Source organism: Chlorocebus sabaeus, chromosome 12, assembly GCF_047675955.1.
Source record: "Chlorocebus sabaeus isolate Y175 chromosome 12, mChlSab1.0.hap1, whole genome shotgun sequence".
In the NCBI taxonomy this organism is placed as follows: domain Eukaryota; kingdom Metazoa; phylum Chordata; class Mammalia; order Primates; family Cercopithecidae; genus Chlorocebus; species Chlorocebus sabaeus.
In genome coordinates, this window is record NC_132915.1 from 11,664,201 (window position 1) to 11,675,407 (window position 11,207).

The 11,207-nt window shown below is 42.8% G+C and overlaps 1 protein-coding gene across 2 annotated transcripts; it reads left to right on the forward strand.

Moving 5' to 3' along the window:
- Nucleotides 1–1,236: 1,236 nt before the first annotated feature.
- C12H9orf153 (chromosome 12 C9orf153 homolog) lies at nucleotides 1,237–10,968 on the forward strand. Of its 2 annotated transcripts, none has more exons than XM_007969651.3 (3): nucleotides 1,237–1,330; nucleotides 2,823–3,315; nucleotides 9,507–10,891. In XM_007969651.3, the coding sequence occupies exons 1-3, from the start codon at nucleotides 1,265–1,267 to the stop codon at nucleotides 9,743–9,745; spliced, it is 798 nt and encodes a 265-aa protein (XP_007967842.3). In that variant the 5' UTR covers nucleotides 1,237–1,264; the 3' UTR covers nucleotides 9,746–10,891. The 2 variants fall into 2 exon arrangements, with proteins under 2 accessions (XP_007967842.3, XP_007967844.3); XM_007969653.3 differs by having other exon boundaries at nucleotides 1,239–1,330; nucleotides 2,823–2,998; nucleotides 9,507–10,968.
- The last annotated feature ends 239 nt before the right edge of the window (nucleotides 10,969–11,207 follow it).

The window sequence follows — 11,207 nt, forward strand, 5'->3', positions numbered from 1 at the left end:
GAAACCAATTGTGGAGATTCCATGGCCATTTTTAACCTCTTGCAGAAGAATTAAACACAATTCCATCTGCAAAATACCTTATAGTATATCTGGCACAAAGCAAATTATTTTCAAAATGTTTATTGTTTTTGTTATTATCATTACATACAAGCCTTTTCCTCCTGAATAAAAAACACTTTTTGAGTATAAGGAGGTGGGTGAGTTTTTCTTTAGATGAACTGAAAGTTGATCAGAATATGTAAGACAAGAAAATAAAACCATCCAGCTGGGCGTGGTGGCCCACGCCTGTAATCCCAGCACTTTGGGAGGCCGAGGCGGGTGGATCACCTGAGGTCAAGAGTTCAAGACCAGCCTGACCAACATGGTGAAACCCTGTCTCTACTAAAAATACAAAATCAGCCAGGCGTGGTGGCACATGCCTGTAATCCCAACTATTTGGGAGGCTAAGGCAGGAGAATTGCTTGAACCCGGGAGGCGGAGGTTGCAGTGAGCCAAGATCGTGCCATTGCACTCTAGCATGGGCAACAAGAGTGAAACTCCATCTCAAAAAAATAAATACATAAAATAAAAAATAAAACCATCTATATAGGATTTGTTACACTAGTATTAAAACTAAATACACACGTTGCAGAAGAATTTGGGTATTTCAGCAAAATGTTCAGTTGAAATGTGACAAATTTGGCAGACGTAAACTAGGAAAAAGCAAATGAAAAATTTAAATTGTATTGATATGCTTTGAATTTGTGTCTCCACCCAAATATCACATCAAATTGTTATCCCCAGTGTTGGAGGTGGGGCCTGGTGGGAGGTGACTGGATCATGGGGAAGAATTTCCCCTTTGCTGTTCTCATGATTGTGAGTTCTCATGAGACCTGGTTGTTTAAAGGTGGTTGTGTAGCACCTCCTTCTTCGCTCTTTGTTTCTCCTGTCCTGGCCATGTAAGACATGCCCTGCTTCTTCTTTGCCTTCCCCCAATAATTGTAAGTTTCCTGAGGCCTCCCCAACCATGCTTCCTAAACAGCCTGCAGAACCATAAGCCAATTAAACCTGTTTTCTTATAAATTACCCAGTTTCAGATAGTTCTTTAGAACAATTCAAGAATGGACTAATACACATATAAAATTTTCAAAATGTCCCACTCACAAATTTCTTAAGATTTAGGAAGTCTCACCTCCCCCTTTGTAGTCTATCTGATTTTTAATCTTTGATTTTTGTCTTTTCTTATATTGCTTCTTTAGGAATTAAAGAATAAAATCCCAGCACGATGTTCCTCATTGGAGACACCAGTTCAGCTGAGGACAATAGAGCAACCGCCCTTCCTCAATGTTCAGTATGTACTTAATGTTGTACAATGGGGGGTACCCGGGGAGCTTTACATTCAAGTATCATAAATATTCAAACTATTGAATGCACAGTGACACACTTGGGAGCCATGGGAAACACCAAAATGTCACTTTAATGACTTAACATTCTTAGTCACAGAGAAACGTAGTTCTTCGTAGGGCAGGTGGGCAGAAGTGCTGAGCTGTTTTCGTGATAGTTTGGTTACATAATTCGTTCTAAAGAGCCATTCACCAACGTTAGCTCACTTTCTTTTTTTTTCTTTAGGAAAAGATGTGTTAACCAAAGAACAATCCAGCCCAATTTCCAGGCCGAAGATTTCATGATATCAGTCCAAACATCGCACTATTTAACTCCCCAAAAAAAAACACTGGAAAAAAAGACTATCAGTGCTAACACATTTACATATAAAATCTCCATATATGTACTAATTTCTAAAACAGTTATAAGACAGATACACAATTTGGGGTAAACTAACAAAACAGACTATTATAAAATATTAAAGGCAATCCTCCTGGTCGCCTCTTACTTGAAGTTGGCATAACTGAGAGTGCATCAATATATTCCTGCGCCACCTTGTAGCCGAGCTCATACTGGTTCCAGGGTCTGGACCATATGTGTAGCCTCAGTAGTCGCAGACTCTTGACCTTCTAGAAGACCTCCAAAATCCCTTCTGCTTTCCCACGTGTTAGCTCACTTTCTGTTTGTTGCCCTTGCAATAAAAGTGACTAGGATTGAAAGAAAACTCTGCATTGGGCTAAACGACCTAAATTTTGGGCCTAACCTGAGACTATGGCCTCTTTGGCCTTCCAATGTAATGGAAAACTCTTAGAAATGATAGGATTTGTAGGAAATACAGGATTTTAGATGGGGACAGGTCCTCTCAGGGATCTCTTACTGTTTTTTTCTGCCAACAACTATTCCTAGATACTCCACGAACATAACCATTTGCTCTGGTCAAATATCCCAGTGATCAATGACTATTACAGCCTCCTCAGGACTGGATTCCTGAACATTCTGGGGGTTCTTTGGAAACCAGTATGAAGCTTTGATATCTAAGTCATCTGGCTCCCTTTCTTCCTTCAAAGAAGTATAGCATTGTTCAAACAAGCAAAGGCCAGTCTCCCACAGCTGTTTCTCTCCATGGTCACTTATAGAATTTCAGAATTGGAAAGATCTTCCAGACTTTTGAGTTTAATTCTAAGTGCCTGATTTTATAACAAGCGTTTATAAGATGTGTCTAAATAATACATCTTTGGGGGAGTGAACCGGAGATTTGACCTCTCTGTTCTCTATTCCACGTTGCCACAATTGACTCGGTTTAGTTAGGCAAAGATATCTTCCAAAGATAAAAATGCTTTGTCTTTATGGTTATTTGTTGTCCTATGGTTATTTATTATTTTTTCTAGGGTTTGTGGGTCTGCCAGAATATTACATTTTTGTCAGTCTCGTGACTTACCACTTTTTTTTTCTGTCCACAGCTGCCAGAATTATATGCATGTATTGTGAATTTTAATAAGGAGAGCAAGAAATCAAATCTTCTACAAATGCATGGTATTTCACTTAATGAAGCACCGGAAGTACTTGCTAAAAACCTGAATGTCATGTCATTCACCAGGGACACTGATGTGAGAAGAGATCTCCAACCTGTTATCAGGTACACAGTGGTTAAAAAAGAGCAGAAGCAAGCATCCATGACTGAGCTCCTCCACTGCAGCTTACTGGCGGGCTCACTCTCTCCCGTGGGGAGGCTCTCCAGGTCCCGGCAGAGGCTGACACAGTGTGGGATCTCCCCTCCCAAGCGCACTTTTCCTTATGAAATTCTCACTGATCACTCGAATGCCTTGGCCCAAGTTACCGTACAGAAGAAGGTTCCAAGTGCCAAAATCTTATGCAGCCTAGGCATTTCCAGTGCCACCCCGGAAAAGTTCGTTTTGGAAGATAAACTTCGTAGATACTTCTTAGTTGACCCAGGTAATTTAAACAGATAAGGTCATGTGGGAGAAAAGGAATGGAAGTCTCATTGCAAATTTACTAGAGCAGAAATAGTCCAATACTGACCTACAGCAATTTTACCATTCTGAGGTTCGTGGCTGCTATCGATATGTTTACTTCATAGTGTCAATAAAATGCAGAACAAGCCTGGAAAACATAGAAAGACCCCATCTCCAAAGAATAAATAAATAAATAAAAATTAACTGAGCTTGGTGGCATGTGCCTGTAATCTCAGCTACCCGAGAGGTTTAGGCGGGAGGATCACTTGAGCACATGAGTTCGAGGGGGCAGTGAACTACGATCACACCACTGCATTTCAGCCTCGGCAACAGAGAAAGACCCTGTCTCTAAAAAATGAATAGGTAAAAATAAAAATAAATTAAAATTCAAAACAGAGAATCCAGAATTCCAGGATCAATTCTCAGATTCATTCTTTAAAAGATGTATTGTTGTGTCAGGCGCGGTGACTCACACCTGGAATCCCAGTACTTTGGGAGGCCAAGGCGGGCGGATCACCGAGATTAGGAGTTCGGGACCAGCCTGGCCAACATGGTGAAACCCAGTCTCTACTAAAAATACAAAAAATTAGCTGGGCATGGTGGTGGGCGCCTATAATCCAGCTACTCGGGAGGCTGAAGCAGGAGAATTGCTTGAAACCAGGAGGTGGAGATTGTGGTGAGCCGAGATCATGCCATTGCACTCCAGCCTGGGCAACAAGGACAAAACTCCGTCTCAAAAAAAAAAAAAAAAAGCCATGAAACTTATGATGCTGAATTTTAATGAGAAGGGAGTGTCTTACACTTTAAGTCTCCATCTTATATAATTTGAGAGAGGTAATATTTTATCATTTTGTTAATAGATTACATCAATTTGCGATAACCCTCTGAGGTAGTTTCTTGATTCAAGATAAGACCATTTTCACAGCAAATATTTTGACACCCCATTTTTATATTAAAAGTAGTGGGACAGGGCAATATGGCAAACCCCTACTCTACAAAAAAATTTTAAAAATTAGCCAGGCGTGGTAGCTTGCACTGGTAGTCCCAGCTATTCGGGAGGCTGAGGTGGGAGGATAGCTTGAACCCAGGGGGCAGAGGTTGCAGTGAACCAAGATTGTGCCACTGCACTCCAGCATGGGGAACAGAGCAAAACTCTGTCTCAACGATGAAAAAAAAAAAAAAGTAATGTGAGAGGCAGAAGGAGCAGATTTAAAGGAATAGATTGATTACTATGAGTATATTTGGTCCAAAGAGTTGGAAGAGTTTTTGCTGTAACTCCCTACATTGACAACAGAACCAAATGCAGATTTCGAAATCCTTTCATAGAGTCCTACTTTGTGGGCTTTGGAGCCTAGGTAGCGGTGCAATTAAAGCAATCATAGGACTGGCCTAGATAATTCACAAAGTACACAAGTAAAGTCTGGGACCAGAGAGGAAAAATCATGAAAAGTTTTGAGATTCAATAAGAAGAACTAGTCAAAAACCTATTGAAGAAGGGTTTTGGATGTTTGATAGGGTCTTGAACATTTATGACTTTGCCATCCATAGGGGCCAAGTTTTTCTTTCTTCCTAATGTATGAATTACCTGCTGCTTACCTAACTTCTGGAGGTCTCTGATGTGGTCTCACAAACTGTGTGTTGGAGTCTCTTCTCTGCCTCCGTATCTTCATTTCCTGAGATCCCAGAGGTAAATTTCTGGTACACGTCATGTCTATTCAAGAAATATGCCGGCTGGGCATGGTGGCTCATGCCTGTAATCCCAGCACTTTGGGAGGCCAAGGTGGGTGGATCACCGGAGGTCAGGAGTTCAAGACCAGCCTGGACAACATGGTGAAACCTTGTCTGGACAACATCGTGAAACCCCATCTCTACTAAAAATACAAAAAATTAGCTGGGCGTGGTGGCAGGCACCTGTAATCCCAGCTACTTGGGAGGTTGAGGCAGGAGAATCGCTTGAACCCAGGAGGCAGAGGTTGCAGTGAGCCAAGATCGCGCCACTGCATTCCAACCTGGGCGACAGAGTGAGACTCCGTCTCAAAAAAAAAAAAAAGCTGGGCGCGGTGGCGGGCGCCTGTAGTCCCAGCTACTCGGGAGGCTGAGGCAGGAGAATGGCGCAAACCCGGGAGGCGGAGCTTGCAGTGAGCCGAGATCTGGCCACTGCACTCCAGCCTGGACGACAGAGCGAGACTCCGCCTCAAAAAAAAAAAAAAAAAGAAAGAAAGAAAGAAATATGCGTGGAGTCAGGCAGGCATCTATGTGAAGGGTATCCAGTAATCCCTCAGGGGTAACTGGTATTGCAACAATTCATCTTCTACTCTCCTACTCAGTCCAGAAGAACTTTAGGATCTTGGTATTCCAAAGTATACTGAAGGACATATTCCTACTAGCACCAAGCACCGGGTGAGGAAAAGAGAGTGGGTGTTGCCGTTTTGTTCTTCTGTCATATGAGCTCCTCTTGTTCAGGCCAAATCCTGTAGAATCATGTAGGTGAGGAACCAAAAATAACAGAAAACCAAATAGTGGTTATTTTTCTTACATAATTAGAAGTCTAGGGGCACATAGACAAGGGTCGGAGCAATGGTTTTGTTTTTTTTTTTTTTTTTTTTTTTGAGATGGAGTCGCGCTTTGTTGCCCAGGCTGGAGTGCAGTGGCTTGATCTCAGCTCACTGCAAGCTCCGCCTCCCAGGTTCAAGCAATTCTCCTGCCTCAGCCTCTTCCATGTAGCTGAGACTACAGGTGCCCACTCCCATGCCTGGCTTTTTTTTTTTTTTTTTTTTTTTTTTTTTGTATTTTTAGTGGAGACGGGGTTTTACCGTGTTAGCCAGTATGGTCTCAATCTCCTGACCTCATGATCCACCCGCCTCGGCCTCCCAGTGCTTTTTATCTCTCCATTTATTTAATGAACACATTGTAATTATACATATATACAGAGTACAATATATGTTTCAATAGATATATATGTTGTATAGTGATTGAATCTGTGTATTTATCCTGGCCTCATGCACTTACTATTTCTTTGTGGTGACGACTTTTAAAAGACTTCCTTCCAGCTATTTTGTAAGATACCATATCTTATTGTTAACCATCCTCACCTTATTGTGCAATAGAACACCAGAATTTATTCTTATCTAACTGTAACTTTGTTTTCAATTACTTATTTATTTTAATTTTATTATTATTATTTTTTGAGACACTGTCTCCCAGGTTGGAGTGCAGTGGCACAATCTCAGCTTACTGCAACCTCAACCTTTTGGGCTCAAGCCATCCTCCTATCTCAGCCTCTCAAGTAGCTGGGACCTCAGGTGCATGCCACTACACCCAGCTAATTTTTGTATTTTTTATAGAGATGGTGTTTCATCATGTTGCCCAGGCTGATCTTGAACTTCTGAGCTCAAGCGATCTGCCTGCCTTGGCCTCCCAAAGTGCTGGGATTACAGGCATGAGCCACCACTCCTGGCCCATTTTACATTTTTTTGAGATGGTATATTGCTATGTTGCCCAGGTTGGCCTCAAACTCCGGATCTCAAGGACTCTTCCTCCTTCAGCCTCTCCAGTAGCTAGGACTACAGGGGCATGCCACTATGCAGGGCTTCTTTGTGTGTGTGTGTGTGTGTGTGTGTGTGTGTGTGTGTGTGTGTGTGTCCCCGAGTCTTTCTCAGTCTCCCAGGCTGGAGTGCAGTGGTGTGATCTCGGCTCACTGCAAGCTCCACCTCTTGGGTTCACGCCATTCTCCTGCCTCAGCCTCCCGAGTAGCTGGGACTATAGGTGCCTGCCACCATGCCCAGCTAATTTTTTATTTGTTTGTTTGTTTTGTATTTTTAGTAGAGACGGGGTTTCACCGTGTTAGCCAGGATGGTCTCGATCTCCCGATCTCGTGATCCACCCACCTCGGCCTCCCAAAGTGCTGGGATTACAGGCGTGAGCCAACCCACCTGGCCACAGGGCTTCTAATTATAACTCTGAACTCACTGACTTCTCTCTCCCATCCTCCCCTCCCACTCCCTACTCTGTCTCCGGTGACCACTGTCTGTGGAGCGATGCTTTCAAATGTCTCCAAGGACCCGGGCTCTGCCATTGTTTTGTGTGTAGCCTTTGTTTTCACATCCAAAAGACACCTCCTTCCCCCTCGGATGCTGCGGCTACATTCCAGGCAGGAAAAGGTGGGATAGGATGAAGAGCCACATTGATACTTTTGTCCTCTTTTAATAGGGAAGCAATGATTTTCCAGAACACCTCTCCTTAGGTGACTTCTTTCTACATCTTCTCGGCAAGAATTGTGTCCAATTATCACCCCTTCCTGTAGGGAAGGCTGGTGAATAAGAGTTCTTAGCTCCCTCCTCTATAGCAGAGGGAGGCAGAAGAAGACTGCAATGCGTATGGAGTAAGCCAGCCTAAAGTGTCTGTCAGAGATCATGATATGAAGCTCTTTTTTTCTTTTTTGACAGAGTCTTGCTTTATCACCCTGGCTGGAGTACAGTGGCACGATCTTGGCTCACTGCAACCTCCACCTCCCGGGTTCAAGCGATTCTCCTGCCTCAGCCTCCCGAGTAGCTGCGATGACAGGCACCCACCACCATGCCTGGCTAATTTTTTGTATTTTTAGTAGGACGGGGTTTCACCATGTTGGCCAGGCTGGTCACTTTGGGAGGCTGAGGCAGGTGGATCACCTGAGGTCAGGAGTTCGGGACATGAGGCTCTTTAGTCACCAAAATTATCTGCTCTAGGACCTTCTCTTGTCAAAGATCCCCTTCCTTCTTTTTGCCACCACTTCTTGCTATGCCAGGTCTACAAAGATCTTGTCAAACTCCCTGAAACTTGGCAACTGGCCTTATGATCGGACTGCTAAACACCATGGCCAGTCACAGTATCTGTTCTACTTGGGGGGGTATGAGCCCAGTGAAGAGTCTCTGGCACCTGTCTTCTACTTCAGACATGTACAGTCTGTATAAAGACTTCTCACCAGGCAGGCCCAGGTCCTCCCAGTACATGAATGGAGGACTGATTGGGGTGGTGCGGTGCCTGCTCAGTCTTCGGACTACAGGTGACCTGTTCAAATGTCACCACGTGGGGGACAGCAAAGTCACCCACCAGAAATAGACCAGCCATCCTGCTTGTCTGCTGTGACCATAATTCTCCTTATACTTATTTCTCTGGCCCGTTGGCTCCTGGTTTTACACTCCAGCCCCTGCCTTCAGCCTTGCTTTTGTTGTTGTTTTCAGCATTACAATGTATTTAGCCATGAAAGGGGTAGAAGGGAAGGGAAAGGGGAATGGCTGCTGGGGAGGGGAACACGGGTTGTGTCTTTGCTTGATTCCTTCTCATTGGCTCATTGGCTCTTTGAAGGAATTGTAACTGCTAATGACACCCCAAGCTTGTGGGTCCTGAATGAGTGTGGAGAATAGCCAAATTCTAGCTCAGCCACTGCCCTTTTATACTTAGGGCTTCCATTAGCATCTTGGAAGAAATGACTCTAACAATCTGTGCACTTCTGACCCATCTTCCTCCCTGGTTTAGGATCCTTTTCTCCTCCCTGCTGCTCTCGGGGCTCTGTAGAGCTCTCCGTTTGCACATTCTGTTAGGATCCAAGCACAGAATGAGACACTCCCTCCACCTGCCGGGGCCCTGCAGGGTCCACTCAAGCCCAGTTAGCCAGACCCACTCAATTGCTGTCTAGGAGCGGGCTTCACATGAAATCGACATCACAGGGTCTCCCTTAAATTTATGAAGCTTTAGGCCAGGTACAGTGGCTCACTCCTGTAACCCCAGTATTTTGGGAGGCTGAGGCAGGTGGATCACCTGAGGTCAGGAGTTTGAGACTAGCCTGGCCAACATGGTGAAACCCCATCTCTACTAAAAATACAAAAAAAGTAGCCGGGCGTGGTGGCAGGTGCCTGTCATCCCAGCTACTCAGGAGGCTGAGGCAGGAGAATCGCTTGAACCCAGGAGGCGGAGGTTGCTGTGAGCCGACATCACCCCACTGCACTCCAGCCCAGGCAACAAGAGCAAAACTCTGTCTCAAAAATAAATAAATAAATACAAATTAAAAATAAAGCTTTAGAAATGGCTTTCTGCCAGAAAGAGGGGACTTGAGTTCATCAAAGGCTTACCCTGTCCATGAAGCATCTCTGAGTAATGAAAGGTTGAGTAAAAACACCATGTGATTCTTTTCAGGAAAACAATTCATGGATCTAAGGGATCTGGAATGGAGATATTTTAAGGGGCTTGCGAAGTGGAGGCGCACTACAGCACTTTCATTCACAGACGTAAAATACAACACTGAGAAGAGATTTACAGAGAGCCAGGGCATGCCTGATGTTATTTTCCCCCCTATAGTTCGCAAGTCTTTGGTCGTTTATCCTCAAATTGATTATCAAAATGAAGGAACTTCTTCTCTTAAATTGAATATGTAGTGTATGAAAATATTTTGGACATAGATTTTTGCTTTTGAGAGCATTGAATTTATACACAAAAAGTAAAGAAGCCAAGGACCCAACAGAACATCTGAACTGAGTGTGTACAACACACATGAAGGTGTACCGTAAAATTAAGCCATGAATACAGAGCAAAAGGTCTGATTTAATCTGCTAATGTGAGAAGTGGTTTGGACTGTGCAACCCATTTGGACCGGCGCTAAAGCAAATATAAGTCATGTGAAAAGAAAAGGTGTACCTGAAGAATACCCAAGCAAGAATAGATTTTTAAGGAATTTTAAGCACACAAGGAAGTTCATCATCATAAAAGTATTTGGTAAGTTCGACAAATAAATTAACACATGAGCATATAGAGATCGACATGAAAACTTAAATATAATCTATTAACTGTCCAATGACAAAGAAGGAAACAGCATCCATGAAATAAGAACAGAAATATTTGAAAAAGAACAAATTGGAAATCTTGGAAGTGAAAGATACAGTCATTGAAAATTATAATAATAACCCTTGATAAATTATCCCAGTGGTACCCTGGATATATCTGAAGAGAGAGGGCTAACAAGTTGGAAGACAGCACTGAAAAGCTTATAGATCATAGCACAGTAAGACAGAAAAAGAAGAGTATTGGAGGGTAGAATGAGAAGTTCAGAAATGTATACAATGGAATTCGCAGAAAAAAATAGGAGAATGGAAAGTAAGTGATATGGGAAAATGACAGAAAAGTCTCAAGAAACACAGGAGACCTTGAACTGAAAAATCACAGGCTGATTAGCAAGATATTGAAAAGAAATCTATGCCCAGAAATACTGTAGCAAAACTATGGACCACTAAGCAATAAAGGAAAATGTAATCTACAAAAGAGAGATGGATTACATACAAAGAAATGACAAATTGACAATAGAACGCTCATTAACAATAGAGGTCAGAAGACAATAGTGCCATATACTTACAATGCTGAAGGAAAACAGCTGTCTGTAATTCTATAAGCAGCCAAACTCTGTCTAAGGAGTAGGGGTAAAATAAATACGTTAAAAAATACATGAGCCTAAAAATGTTTGCTATCCATAATCCCTTTCTTAAAAAACTACTAATGAAGTACGTATTTTAGTAAGAACCTGGAGGGAATGCAAGAAATAATGGCACTCAAATTGTTAACAATATATGTATGAATGACTGTGTAGATACTAAAATATATTTCCAGATTCTATTTCCTAATATGTTATTTTTAAAAGTTGTCTCCATATAAGTGAAATTATAATTTTTGTATTTTTAGTAGAGATGGGGTTTCACCATGTTGGCCAGGCTTGTCTTGAACTCCTGACCTCAAGTGATCCGCCTGCCTCAGCCTCCCAAAGTGCTAGGATTACAGCCATGAGCCACTGTGCCTGGCCTGGAACTAGGTGCTTTTAACTGGGTACTATGCAACTCCAAACTAAATTGG